Raw genomic sequence first — 14475 nt, forward strand, 5'->3', positions numbered from 1 at the left:
CGTTTTTCAATGGATGATTAATCCACAGTATAGTAAACCACTAAGGTTCTGAGAGCAAACAGCCTGGTATCATGCAGTCAGCACTGGCCTGCAGGAGAACAGCATTCTAGACTTAGTCTATCAGAAACCACAGGGTGACCCTGGGCAGGTGACAGCCTCGTGACCTTCAGTTTCCTCATCTGTAGGAGGAGGCTGGGCCCAGGTTAGAATCTGGGAGAGGCAGAACTTGCGAATGTGTACTGTTAGGCATAATATGCATACACTGGTCCACCACATGTGGGCATGAGGTAGAGGATGTTGGGCTGGATGACTTCCAGGGCCCTCTGAGCTCCAAGATTTTTGGTAGGGTGGCTTCCTCGTATACCCAACTACCACCCATAGCCTGTCTCCTGCTGGCCTGTGGACTACTCTGCACTCGGACATCCAGGCCCTCCTTTGGCCTCACCTGATTTTCTGTGTTAATGGAGTAAACGGTGTCGGTCTGATCCAGCAGTCTGCAAGAGTAGGCGATGTTGACCGCTGTCTCCTGCTTATCTCCAGTCAAGACCCAGAGCTGGATCCCAGCTTCCCGCAGAGCAGCAATTGTGTCTGGAACTCCTTCCTGCAGCCTGTCTTCGATCCCAGTGGCTCCTGGAGTGATCAGAGACACCGGAGATCACATTTATGGTGGAAAAGTGGCTGTCTAATTTCCCCAAAGTCCTATCAAGCCAGGCAATAATTATTAAATATCTGCCATTGTCTAGGCTGTGCTAAGCACTCAGCATCCAGCAGTAAAATACACAGAGCTGGTCCCTGCCCTCTCAGAGCCCCAGGGCCTGTTGAATGGGGGTTTATAACTGAGCTATGTGAGAAGCCCAGGGTGCCATGTGAACATATGAGACCCAACTGCATCTGGAAGGTCAGAAAAGGCCTGGCTCAGAAAGTGTCCTTTAAGCTCAGACCTGGAAGATAAAGACAAGAGGTAGAGAAGGAAGAGAATTCCAGGCAGAGGGCTCAGCATGTATCAAGGCCCAGGGGTCAGAGTAAGAGAAGACAGAAAAGGAGGCAGAGTGGGGTGAGAGGTGAGGCCAGGAGACTCAGCTTTGCTGAGCAGGGCATTAAAGGATTGGAATTTATTTGGTAGGCGAGAAAGCTATTAAAGGGATTTAAGTTGGAGAGTGGCAGGATCAGTTTTGAGTTTTAAGAACATCATTCTAGAGAACGGATTGGAGTTTGCAGCAGGCAGGATGAATGAATTCAGGGCTAACTGTGAGAAGCCGAGCAGGAGTGCAGAGAGCTGCCAGGACAGTGGCAATGGGAGTCGAAAGAAACAGAGAAGCTGACATCTTTGCTATGTAACCGCTCACAGCAGAATTAATAGAGACCCAGGGTTCTGCTAATATTCTTGGAGAGAATTAAACATGCAGTGTCCATACTTTTTGAATCATCTCCAGCTTTGCACCAACCCAAATATTGAATAACAGCGATTAAGCAAAAAATAAGCCGGCACTTAAATTGAGACTCATCTCAGAGCACAGACCCTTTCACCCTGGGCAGGAGCAGGCATTTCATTTCTTTCAATAATTCCAAGCAACAAGAGGCTGGCTAATCAGCTACGCTGGATGCACAGTAAGATCACTTCACTGTGGGGCCGAGCGTGAATGCAAGGCGGCCTTGGAAGGCAGGTGGTTTCTCTGCCCGGCCCCAGCCCTCTCCTTCCAGAGCCACCTTGAGGGAAGAAAAACAGCCTCGCTGTCACGAAATGTGCCTGTTTTGTACCTGAAGCCTGAACACCCAGGCAAACAACCCCAGGAAGAGTGATGGCTTGGCCTCGTCTTTCCCTCCAAGGGTTATCTGGCAAGGGGGGCCGCTGAAGCTGATGGATATTACGGGAGGCAGAGTGAGGAGAGAGGAGGAAAAGCACATTTATTTGTGTGAAAGAGAAAATGAAACAGGAACAGGAAGGCCATGAAGACCTTTCCCCACCAAGGGAGCCTGCAGGTCCTGACAAGTGTATTCTCTCTCCTGTTGGACCGGCCGGGGAGCACGTCCCACCAACTGGGACCAGAGTGCTCCTGAAACAGACACCGCAGGGGGTGAGGGGGGTGTCAGCATCCTGGGATGACACTCGGGTGACCTTGTGTGGTGGGTGTAGCTGCCTGGCCTAGTTACCCTCAGTTCCTGTTGAAAGGAGTTCTCGTGATCAGCTTTCAAGGGGGCCTTGTGAGGCAGCAAACAAAGGCCCCTGCAGTGGAAACACCGAAACAAAAGGCTGGAGGAGGGGGGGAGCAAAACTCCCTCCTCCACTGGCCACCCATCTTTCCAAATCTCACCGCTACTTTTATATGGAAGGGAGTCACAGTCTTCTTATAGCGATGCTGGACTTTTCCCCTTGCACCCCAGCCTGGCTGGCCAGCTTGGAGCAGTGTGTTTTATCCAGAGAAGAAGCTGAGGCTCAGAGGGGTGTGGGGATGTGTCCCTGGGCACACAGCAAGGCCTTGACAGGGCCCAGACTTAGCCCTTGTGCCCAGATCAGCATCATCTTCTGAGATGAAAGAAAGTCCCCATGTGGGTGGCCAGTGTGTGCACGCTGGCCTGCAGGGCCTTCCTAGATCTTGCTCCCGAGCTGTGAGATTAATCCTGATAAAGCCCCGCCCCCTCCCCCAGCAATGCTTTTTGTCCTTGAGAAACAATGCACTCTCTTAACTGTGGCTTCCATGCTGCTCATCTTTCCCTAGTGTATCAATCTCACTTCTATACAGAAATTACAAATCTGTCCCTGCTTTCACTCCTATCCCCTCTCCAAATAGAATGTGCTTTACATGGCCTTTCCTAATCTGGGCCCTGCCAATCTCTCTCCCCCACATCCTTTCTCCCCCATACTCCATGGTCCAGCCATAGCAGACCTGAATCAGCAGCCAGCCCAGGCTTTCTCACCTCCAGGCCTGCATTCGGCCCCTTCCTGCTGCCTGGAACACTCTCCTGCTTGGCCTGATTACCACTTCTCCACTCGGTCCAGCTTTCCTGCACCCTCCTAGGCCTCAGGCCAGGTGGACACCTTTTACTTAGTGTTTCCATCCCACCTGGTACATCTTCCAGCTCAGCCCTCATCACACTCTGTTTAATTACTTGTTTAATCAGTTTTCTCACTAGACTCTGGACTCTGGGAGGACAGGACCTGTGGCTCTTGCTCCCTGTTGTAGCCCCAGTGCCTAGTATGCTATTTGGCACATAGTAGGTGCTCAATAAACAATTGAACAAATAGAGGAGAAGCAACCAGGCTCCTAGGCTTCATCCAGCAGCGAGTGCAGGATGTTCCCGGCCACCCTCAGGAGGCTGCATGTGGAGGCTGCATTGCATGTTGGCACAGCCTGTTTGTACCAAATCTCAGGAAAGGCTCCTAATTGAGACACATTTCTAGCAGTGTCAGAATCAGGGCCAAAAACTCCCTTCCAGCTTGCAGCACTCCTATTTTTTATTTAATGAGGACTTATTTTTAGCTACCGAGCAAGGTGAGTTGATTCTCCAGATGCTGCGCGGTCTCCATCAGAAGCTCCTCTCGGTGTTCTAGGGACGCCTCGGCCTCATGCCGGAAACTGGCCCATCGCCGGAAGTCCCCTTCACTTATGACCTATGGGACAGGAATAGGCTTGTTCACAGCTCTGAGGGAGTTCCTCCGCCTTCCTGTTTGCCTGTTGGAGCTTCTCTACACAACTTGATGGGGCTTTCTCCTCAATGATTGTTTTCTCGAGTGCATGAATCAATGATTCTTATGTTCCATTACCACCAAACATCCATTGAGCTCCTGCCCTGCTCTAGGCCCTGGAGATACAGCAGTGATCAAGACACACCAGATCCCTGCATGCCTGGGCTTATGGGCTACTGGAGGGCAAGAGACATTATCCAAGTAAATAATTTAAAAGAATAGATCATTTCAAGGAGTTCTATCCAGAAATTAAACAGGGGGATACGATGATGTGTGTGTGACTGGGCAGGGGGGATAGCTGTGGGAAGAGGGGTTATTTCATTTGAATCTTCAGGTCCCTTAGACAAAGTGTCGTACAAGTTGAGATCCAGTGACAAGAAGAGTTCAGTCACAGGGAGGTGCAAGTGCAAAGGCTCTGAAAAAGCAGTGAACTTGGTTTTGTCTGTTCCTGGAACACACCAGCTGGCCGAAGGATGAAGAGCCAGGTAAAGAGCAGCCGGCAATGAGGCTGGAAAGGTAAGCAGCAACCTGATTTTGCACAGCCTGGTAGAATGTCCCACCAGCTACTGGAGGTGGTACCCAAAAGCTGGAAGAATACAACTAGAGGACGTATCTTCCTCCTTTGGAGCCTCATTGTGCTATTAGATCCCGCTGTTTGCATTACAGGAATACTGTTTTTTATAGCCATGAATATTTCTTGATTTTCTCTCTGTCATTGGCACTATAGGGAAAACCAAGAGGACACTGGTAGGCCTTTTACTCTTGTGGAATTCACAGTCACATTAGAGGAGACAAAATAGGCACACCTAATTTCAATGGCAAATAGAAGGTGCTAAGGGTATAGTTACAATCCACAGAGTAGTAAGTACTGGTTGCTGTCCCACGTACGTGTGTTACTTCAATTAATTTTCATGACAACTGTATGAGGTAAGGAGTGCTGACACCATCTCATAGATAAGAAAATCCAAACTCTGAGAGGTGAAGGAACTTGCCGAAGGTCACACAACAGATAAGTGGTGAGATTGGGACTTGTACCCAGGTAAGTCTGGCTTTAAAGTGCGTGCTCATAAACTCTTACATTCTTATGGTTGCCTAAGCACCATAAAAGAGATGGGCTATAGGGATTTACGGAGGGGAAATAAATCCAGCCATCTGGAAATATATGCCGATCATAGCTCCCCTATCTGATTTTAGGTGCCTCGTTAGATGTCTCTGCTCTGGGATTAATAGCTATCTGTCTGCCTTACCTGCAGGGGCTGCCAAGTTACCTACTTGCAGAGGGTGAGGTAGATAATCTACATGACTATAACTGGGCCAAGGGCAACAATAGGGAATGGTAGGGACTATGACCAACCACAACACAACAGAATACATTCCTCCTCAGGGATCGGCTGCTACATGGCTGTAGTTACTTGCTGCCATCTGAGAATGGAGATCCACTTTGACAGATCCTCCAAATTTTCAAGAGAAACCAAAAATCTATATTTTTAAGTGATCACATAAAATCTCCCAAATTCCAAATCTATGCAAATAATGCAAATTGGAAGAGAATACACTGAAGGCAAAATTATAACATTAAAAAATTATTTTATGAGTTAGGGGTCACCAATTATATATACAAATAGCCACACTGATGTGGAATGTTGCCATTCAGATTTCTGCCCCAGCAAAACTATCAAAGTCATGGGTGTTTGTGGTGAGTCAAAATAACTAATTTTGAAAATATTAAAGCAACTGACATTAAGGGTCTTCTAAAAAGAAATAAAAAAGACAGAACTGGGGTTGAGGCCCTTCAGCTACTTAATGAGGAATCTGCTCTCACCTTCTTGGCGATGCACAGTGTTCGAAGGCCATCTCTCGCATACAAATCTAGATGCTTCTGGGTCCGGGCTCGGATTTTCCTCACTTTCTTTTCCACATCAGTGTCAGTCACTGTGAAATAATCATTGTCCCCCATGAGGTCATGTACAAATGCTTAGGGATCCCCATTCTTAACGTTCTGGAATCTGTAGAGGAGAAATCCCCTTACAGCCCTCCCCAGAACCAGAGGAGCTCTCCTGGCTGTCAGGGTGCCCAGCAGGTAACTCTCAGAGTCCTTAACTTGTCTGCTCTCGGTAGCTGGTCATCAAAAGCCCGGCTGAGAAAAGCTTTACTTAAGGAGGGCAGGTGGTCCAAGGTGTTGTTCCCAAACACCTGTCTGCATCAGAATTACCTGGGAAGTTAAATAATAGAGACTCCCAGGTCCAGGTAAAGCTCTGCTGAACCAGGGGACCAGAAATCTTCATCTTTATTATGACCTAAGGTGTTTTCTTTGCAGCCACTTTAGCCCTGGATGACCATCTGTTTGCTAAGTGTTAGACATACTATCCCTCACTTTCTCTGTCATCTGCTTCAGTCCTTATATCAAGTTAGGTCCCAAGACAGCTTTGGACCTGAACCCTGTTGCTCAGTTCTCTGCCACATTGGGTTTGCTGAATTGGGCTTTCTTTCTAGACAAAGAGTCGACTTAGAAAAAAACTGTTTGCATTTCCTACCAACATAGGGTTTAGAATGAAAAATATTTCATTGTGTTGCTCAAAGTTCCCTTTATGCAGTCTTACATAATACATTTCTTTTAGAAAAAATTTATCTTTTTCTCTCGAAATTCCAGTACTTTCATCTACCAGATAAAAAGAATTTTTCATCCTGGGTTTGCGGGTACGGGGCAGGGTTGATGCTATCGCCACTTACTTTATCTAAGATGCCACAGACATCACTAATCAACTGCAGCACTTTGTAAAGCTGAGCTCGGAAAAAGCTCCAGCCATTTTTTAAACCTGGGCTAGATTGAGATCTTCAGAGTAAACAGATTTCGTGCATCTCATCCTTCCCTCCATATAATCCAAAATTAAAAATACAATGTTTAACAGTAGATAAGTATAAGAAAGCCCAACGAGCTCTGATTTCCCCCACGATACTCTTCTAAGGCTGTTTTTATACACTGCAAAAATTCTTTCAAGATTATTTTCTCATTTTTCAGAAGGTGGTACTGTTTTCCTGGTGCCTTAGGCACAGTCTTTATGCAGTGTCTTATTTGAGCACTATTTGCAATATTTCATTTTCCAAGACATCTGTTCCTAAGATTAAACTTTGCCTTCTACCTGGTTACTTTTGAATTGACCTTTTTTACTCAGGCTCACAGAAACCTCAGGGTCAAGCTGAATGTTCAAACACCATAAATACGTTAAACCCAGGGTTATACTCTCCCCTCCTTTTCAAAGCTTTAGTTCTCAATTCTTAATAGTAACATTGCTCATGAGCCCTTTATTGGAAGCATCTCTAATCCATTTTGCAATCGGGTGAGGGACAAATAATAAAAAACAACATCTCCAGGGCAGCATTGATGGCCGTCACCCAGGGACAGAGTGCCATGGCTCCCTTGACTCAGAAACACTGAATTCACTCTTCTGCCAGAGTCTGGGGATGAAGAGACCTAATTAGCTCCCTTCCCATTCTAAACACTCATCCATCCTCATGAACCTCTTGGCTTTGATCCACAGCTGATAATGCAGGAGGCCCAGGGCTGCCTGGGCAATTCTAAAGCTTGGCTGGGATCTGCTATCCGGGGAGAGTCATAGCCCCATAGCTGTCTCCTCCTTGTTAGCAACCAAGAGACGGCCACGCACTAATTCATGCTGCTCCCAAATTGGACACCGATAGGTAGGGACTTTGGAACATTTTTCTGGCTTGGTGCAAGTTTATGAAAATCCATCTGGGAGAGGCTGGGGTAAAGGACAGTGGAGAAGGCCACCGAGGCTTTCCGGAGTGAACTGGGCCTGGCGTGGGAGTCCGGCGGCATGGAAGGGGCTCTGAGTGCGACTTCAGGGTACCAGGGCCAAGGGTTTGTCACTAGTTACTATGCCACCTCTCTGACATCACTCCCCTCTCTGGGTTCAGTTAGCTTCTCTCCACAACTAAGAGTTAGGACCGCAGTATGTTCTGGGATATGTTAATGGATGTCCTGGTGAAAAATAGCATATGGATGATCCATGTTTAGATGAGTTTGGAAAACTAGAAATGGGCAAAAAGGAGTTAAAGAGGCTTTTTTTTTTTTCTCTTACAAGACTGCCCCAAATCTTTCAGCTCACGAGCACTGTCATTGTCCAGGTTAAGGGGGACATGGAATGAATGCAGAGTGTGTTAAGGAACCTGCTTGAGGAGAGTAGCTTGTGGCCCATGTTCCTTGGGACCTACTGGGCCGGTGACACTATAACTCAGCTCATCATTACCCTTCCAAGTTTCTCTTAAACCAGAGCTCCCTTTTCCTGGAGCCTTGGCAAGGGGGGGACTCACTGCAGGCCGGGTCTTCCAGCAGGTCCATGATGACTGAGTCGGCGCCCTTGGTGTAGACGATGATCTCACCGGTCAGCGGGTGCCTCACGACCACGGACATTCTCTTCCTGACAGAATCAAAGCCCAGGGTGCAGAGAACATCAAAGGTGAGGCAGGTGCCCTGGGGCAAGCGCACGGTCACCTGCTCGGGAGTCCGGGACACCAGCGTGAAGCTGTAGGCCCGGGCAGCATGCACCAGGGCTGCCTCATCAGGGCTCTCGGCCTCGTAGCAGAGCTCGGGGCTGGCCAGGCCCAGGGCCGGCTCCTCCAGCACCTCCTCCGAGGAAGCACGCGATCCAGACGCCAGGACGTCACTTTGGTCCCCTGTGCTGCTCCTATAGCCGCCATCGGTGTCAGTGGAGTAGCCTCCGCTGCACACAGACACGTCATCTCTTTCTTCTGAGTCCATGGTGGGCATGGTGGTCCCCAAGCTCTCCCCCAGGTCGGTGTCGGAGGGCGCAGTGGATGAGAATGATTGGCTGAGGCTCGGAAACTTCAGCTTCTGGAAGAGCTGCTGAATCTTCTCCAGGGATGTCCCTAGAGCCTTGGTTGAGGGTGGCATGGTGACCTTGAGATCAAGGGAGGGAAGGAGAACATGACTCTTAATGTGGGGAAAAAATACCAAGCTATCTTATGGCAGAATCTGCAGGTCATTTTGCAATAAATGGGTTATTTGGGACTTCTGTGGTGGTGGGCAAGTCTTCTCCCCTGGGCGAGCCTCAGTTTACCCACCTATGAAATGAGAGTGTTAGGCCAGATGTTTCCTCCAGCCCTGACATCCTTGGGATTGGTAATGACCATCCCACTCTGATCAGAGACAAAGGAACGACTAGGGGACAAAAGCCAGGCCCATAGAAAGAGTCCACATTCCCCACACCCTTACCATAGCCTTTATCATTGCGCGTATCATCTCATTCCATCCTCTGTAACTTTATGGGATGCTATCATTACCCCAATTTGTAGATGAGGAAACTGAGGCACAAAGAGGTTAAATAAGTTGGCCACCATCACCACGTATATAGGGAGTAGAGCTGGGGCTCAGATATGGTTCTTTCTGACTCCAGAGGTTGAGATCTTCAGCTCCCAGCCAGCTGAAGCCTCCCTATTGACTTAAAAATTGAGAGGTGGATGCCGCCCTCCCCGGAGTGGGACTCTGAAAGTAGAGTTAATTTCTCAGAGGATGCCACCTTCCTCTCAAAGCTCCCTGAAGACTTCTGAGAACCTGGGGACTTTTCAGCAGCTGAAGTGACTTTTCAGGGTGGTTTGGGATCTGGGCCTAAGAAAGGGAGGCTCTGATTTGGTGCTCAGGTGGACCTTTTTCTTAATTTCACAGCCTCAAGTTGCAGCACCCAATTATTCTCATCAGTCACTCACAGGAGAACTTGGATGAGAATCGGTAGGTAATTAAAGACATAGCTATTTTCAGTAGTAAAAAGTGACTCAAAGTCTAACCTTCTATAAATGGCCAGCCAGCTGCATTATCTCCCAACTGGCAGAACATCACACACTGTGGTGTTTCTTCTAACCCCATATAAAAGCAGAGGCCAGTAAGATATGCTGTTGTGGAGGCATATAGATTGCCTTTCACGCATTAACCATACAGCTTTTGTTGGTTACTCAAGCTCTCTCAGCCCGTTTCTTCACTGGTCAAAGCCAAAGCCAAAGCCATACCTCATAGGGTTGTTGGGTTGTGAGGACTGAATGAAAATGCAGCTGAGCCCTGGCCAACGTGGCTCAGTTGTTTGGGCATCGCCTTGTGCACCAAAAGTTTGCGGGTTAGATTCCCGACCGGGGCGTGTGCCCAGGTTGCTGGTTCGATCCCCTGGTAGGGGCCGGCAGGAGGCAGCTGATCAATGTCTCTCTCTGACATTGATGTTTCTGTCTCTCTCCCCCTCTCCCTCTAATAAAAAATCTTAAAAAATACCACAGGTAATGCAGCTGAATATTTGGCATGGAGCCTGACATGTAGCAAGTGCTCAGGAAGTATTAACTCTTAATATCTACCCTGCAAACAGACAGACACTAAACTTGAAAGCTACAGAGAGAGCTCATATATAACCTTTTCCATTTTATTTAAAAATGAGGAAACTGAGGCCCAAAAGGGTCTCAGAGTAACGAAATGGTGCCACTGTGGCTAGGGCCCAGGTGTCTTGTCTTCCTGTTCAGGGCTTCACCCCTGCCCTTACCCTTGCCCTCCCCCGCAGCCCCCACCATCACCGGTCCTTACCCTCTGCCTGGGCTCGGTGGTCGTGGAGACCATGACGGAGTTGCAGATGGTCAGGGCCAGGAAGAAGTCAGCGATGTAGGGGGTGGCAGAGAGGGAAGGCTTGGCAGGTCTGGAGTTTGGCAACGTCTCCAGCCACAGGGCAGCGTCTTGCACCTTGGCCAGTAGGTTTTTATCTGGAGTCACATCTTTTTCCTGAGAGAGAAAGGCCTGGGTGAGTCTTTCCTAAAGGGACAATGGAGGGCCCTTTCCAGAAGGTTCTTTGCATGCCTGGAGCAAGGATGATAGTCTCTCCCGCCTGCAAGCCCACTCCCTACAGGTTCTTATTTGATTCCCCCCTCCCCCTCACTCCACATGTCCATCGGTTATCTGACAACTCTTCCCTCAGTGTCTCCCCACCACTTGTCCCTCATTCCTCATGCTACCAACCAGGCTCAGATCCTGTCGCGTCAGCCCTGGATTTCTGCATCACCTCTAAACTGATGTTGCTGCCTCTCGCCTCTTTTCCTTCTAACCCTTCATATGTGTCACCCATGCATCTTCCCCAACACCATTTCCCTCAGGTACTCTTGATCTCAACAGACCTTCTGGAGCTCTTCATTGTTAGCACGATCAATTTACTAAATTTTCTCACTGTCTGAATTCCCATTCTTTGCTTTCACCACATCTCAACGCAGACCCTCAGCTTAGCCGGCTGGTCTGTTTGCTGCCTCCTGGATATTATCTGTTGAGTATTATGACCCTGCCAGTTACCTCTGTACCTCAGTTGAGGAAACTGTTCCCCAGGGAGACTGTGTGTTTCACCCAAGGTCACACAGTAAGTGGGACAGATTCCTTCAGTTGATTCTAGATGATCTGACTCTAGAATTCACGCCCTCAACCTCCATGCCAGGGAAGATCCCTATGAGAAGACATCTCTTTTTTAGCACCTTTAGTGTCCAGCATCCCAAACACAACTGATGGGCTTTATATCTAATCATGAGGGCCCAGCAGACAGTGATTATAGGAATCTTTTTCAGGAAATAGATTTCATTGGTGGGGGGAAGATACATGAGTTGGGTGTTTTTAATCTTTACCACAGATACCTGGAGTCGGGAACAAGCTTGGAGGTCCTCAAAGCCAAACCCTCTGTTTTCCTGATGATAACACTGAGTGCCAGAGAGACAGGAAGTGAACGATTCAAGACTACACACTGAATTAAGGTCAGAGCGAGGGCAGCTTTCAGACCACCTGACTCCCAGCATCTGACAACACACTGCTTGGCTCCAAGCTGTGCATTCTGTATTTCCAAACGGTGACACAGTTACAATGACTCAATGCTTATTCGCTGCATGTCCGTTTACCCTCTGGTCTAAGTGCCATGAGGGAAGAGACTGTGCTGTGTCCCCAGTGCCTGGCAGACTGCAGCCGCTCGAACCTGTGTTGCCTGGCTCCTATCTAGGATGCCATGTCGCCTCACCGCAGAGTAACTCACGGGGCCCCTTTGACAGGACTCTTCTTTAGTGTCACCCAGTCACAGGGATGCATTAAAAAAAATCTCGACTGGAACAACAAGATGGCGGCGTAGGTAACAGCTGCGCCCGCCGCCTCCCGCAGCCACATCAAAATCACAACTAAATACAGAACCACCGTCACTCAGAGCCTCCTGGGATCTGGCTGCACAGAAGCCCCACAGCCAGGGAGCTGAAGGAGCACTGAGACGGTAGGAGGGGCGGAGATGCGGGCGGGTCAGGGCTGAATCCAAGAGAGGAGGCCCCGGGCCCACACCCGGTGCCGCGGGGTAAACAGGGGAAGGGAATCTCGGGGTGGAGGTTTCCTGGAGGAGGGAGGGGTCCCAGCCCCACAGCAGGCCCCCAGCCCAGGGCTCCAGGCCGGGAAGAGACGTCCCCACAGCTCTGGGCTGTGAACCCAGCGGGGACTGTCCCTGAGGGTCGAGGAGGCTGCGGGAGCCCCAGCAGCTCCCCTTAAGGGCCCGGCGCGGACTCACTCGGACGCTCCCTCTGAGCCCAGCGCCGGGCAGCAGCCTGAAAGGACCCGGGACACTCGGGGGGAACTAACCTGCCTGAGATCCGGGCGAGAGGCGGAGGGCGGCTTCCTCCCGGGCAGAAGGGCTGGCGGAGGCCATGGCTCCTGTGGCGAGTCCTCCCGCACAGCCCGCAGGCAGGAGCCATGTTTGAGTCGCCAGCGCCTGACTTGCACCTTTGGCCCCGCCCCGTGATTCCCGGAGGCCCCGCCCTCCCCACCTGCAGCTCATCCAGGCCATTTCCAGGGGCTTTTCTGTGCAAGGGGCCTCTCGAGCCTCATGCTTAGGACTTTCCTAAAATCTCTCCAACAAGCAGCAGCTGCCCCATACGGCTTGATAAGTGGCTCCAGGCCTGGCACTAGCGGCAGCTGCACTGGCTCATAGCTGGGCCTCTCCTGGGCTCCTCCAAGCCCAGCACAAGCAGCAGTCAACTACGGTTTGCTGTGTAGCTCATGGTGGGTGGCCCTGGGCAAGGCACTGGCAGAGGCTGACTTTGCACCTCCCGGGAGGCCCCAGAGACAGTGCAGGTGGTGGTCAGACTCGACCACCCTGGATTACAACCCTGCCACATCCACGAGTGACACTCAAGGGGTGCACTTGGTGAACACCAAGGCTCCACTGAAGTAAATCCTGCTCCATAGGGGTGTCTCCAGCACAGCAGCTCTCTGGCTGTAGCTGCAGCTGGTCCTCACAGCTGATTGGCCTGGGGGTCAGTTCCTCCCAGGGACGCCAACAGCAATTAAGGCTCAACTACAACAGGACAGTGCACACAGCCCACACAGGGGAGCACCTAGAAGGCCCAGCTAGGGTGACTGGGGAGGCTGAGCCACTGGTCCCTACAGGACACCTACTACACAAAGCCACTCTACAAATTCCAGGAGACAGAGCAGCTCTACCTAATACATAGAAACAAACACCAGGAAGCAGCCAAAATGCAGAGGCAAAGAAACAGGTCACAAAGGAAAGAACAAAAGAAATCTCTAGAAGAGGAACTAAATGAAATAGATCCAAGCAAGCCAACAGATACAGAGTTCAGAATTTTGGTTATAAGGATGTTTAAGCGGACTGTTAGGGAAATAACTGAGAAAATCGATAACATAATAAAGATAACATAATAACAATTTGAAATGAAGGCTACAGGAACTGAAATGAAGAATAATTTACAGGGAATCAACAGCAGAGCAGAGGACACTGAGAATCAAATCAGCAATTTGGAACATGAGGAAACAAAAAACACCCAATCAGAAGAGAAAAAAAAAAAAAAAAAAGAATCCAGAAATATGAAAATAGTATAAGGAGCCTCTGGGACAACTTCAAGAGGCCAACATTCGTATTATTGCGGTGCAAGAAGGGGAAGAAACAGACCAAGAAATTGAAAACCTATTTGAAAAAATAATGACAGAAAACTTCCCCTACCTGGGGAAAGAAATCGACTTCCAAGTCCAGGAAGCACAGAGGGTCCCAAACAAGAGGAACCCAAAGAGGCCCACACCAAGACACATCATCATTAAAATGCCAAAGGTTAAAGACAAAGAGAGAATCTTAAAAGCAGCAAGAGAGAAGCAGTTAGTTACCTACAAGGGAGCACCCATAGGAATGTCAGCTGATTTCTCAACAGAAACCTTGCAGGCCAGAAGGGAGTGGCAAGAAATATTCAAAGTGATGAAAAACATGGAACAACAACCAAGATTGCTCTACCCAGCAAAGCTATCATTTAGAACTGAAGGTCAGATAAAGAGCTTCACAGATAAGAAAAAGCTAAAGGAGTTCATCACCACCAGACCAGCACTACAGGAAATGTTGAAGGGTCTTCTTTAAGAAGAAGCTAATGAACAAAAGAATCTGACGAACTAAATAGATCCAGAGACATTGACGCATGCAGCAGACGATCATATTTCAGAGGAAAGAGGGAAGGGGAGTGGAGGGTGGGAAGAGATTAACCAAAGAAGTTATATATATAACCCATGGACACAGTCAATAACGGGGTGAAGGCCTGGGAAGGGGGTGGGACGGAAGTGGAGGGGGTCAATTGGGGGGAAAATGGTATACCTGTAATACTCTCAGCAATAAAGATAAATTTAAAAAGTAAAAAAAAAAAAAATCTCTGCAAAGGGCCTACTTTTCTCCAGTGCTGGCGGCAGGCCCAGCCTGCAGGTGTCAGCCTCAAATGTT

The 14475-nt window shown here is 49.1% G+C and overlaps 1 protein-coding gene across 3 annotated transcripts in view; it reads right to left on the bottom strand.

The window, feature by feature from the left end:
* The window catches only part of ATP10B (ATPase phospholipid transporting 10B (putative)), an 89906-nt gene that overhangs the window by 26964 nt on the left and 48467 nt on the right, over positions 1–14475 (bottom strand). For all 3 annotated transcript variants that reach the window (XM_016213988.2, XM_087816097.1, XM_087816098.1), the window contains 5 exons: positions 10284–10475; positions 8018–8624; positions 5508–5617; positions 3484–3610; positions 446–630 (listed from right to left, as the gene is read on the bottom strand). In XM_016213988.2, coding sequence (XP_016069474.2) covers positions 446–630; positions 3484–3610; positions 5508–5617; positions 8018–8624; positions 10284–10475 — 1221 coding nt within the window. The remainder of the gene's footprint in view (positions 1–445; positions 631–3483; positions 3611–5507; positions 5618–8017; positions 8625–10283; positions 10476–14475) is intronic.

Source organism: Miniopterus natalensis, chromosome 4, assembly GCF_054644295.1.
Source record: "Miniopterus natalensis isolate mMinNat1 chromosome 4, mMinNat1.hap1, whole genome shotgun sequence".
NCBI lineage: Eukaryota > Metazoa > Chordata > Mammalia > Chiroptera > Miniopteridae > Miniopterus > Miniopterus natalensis.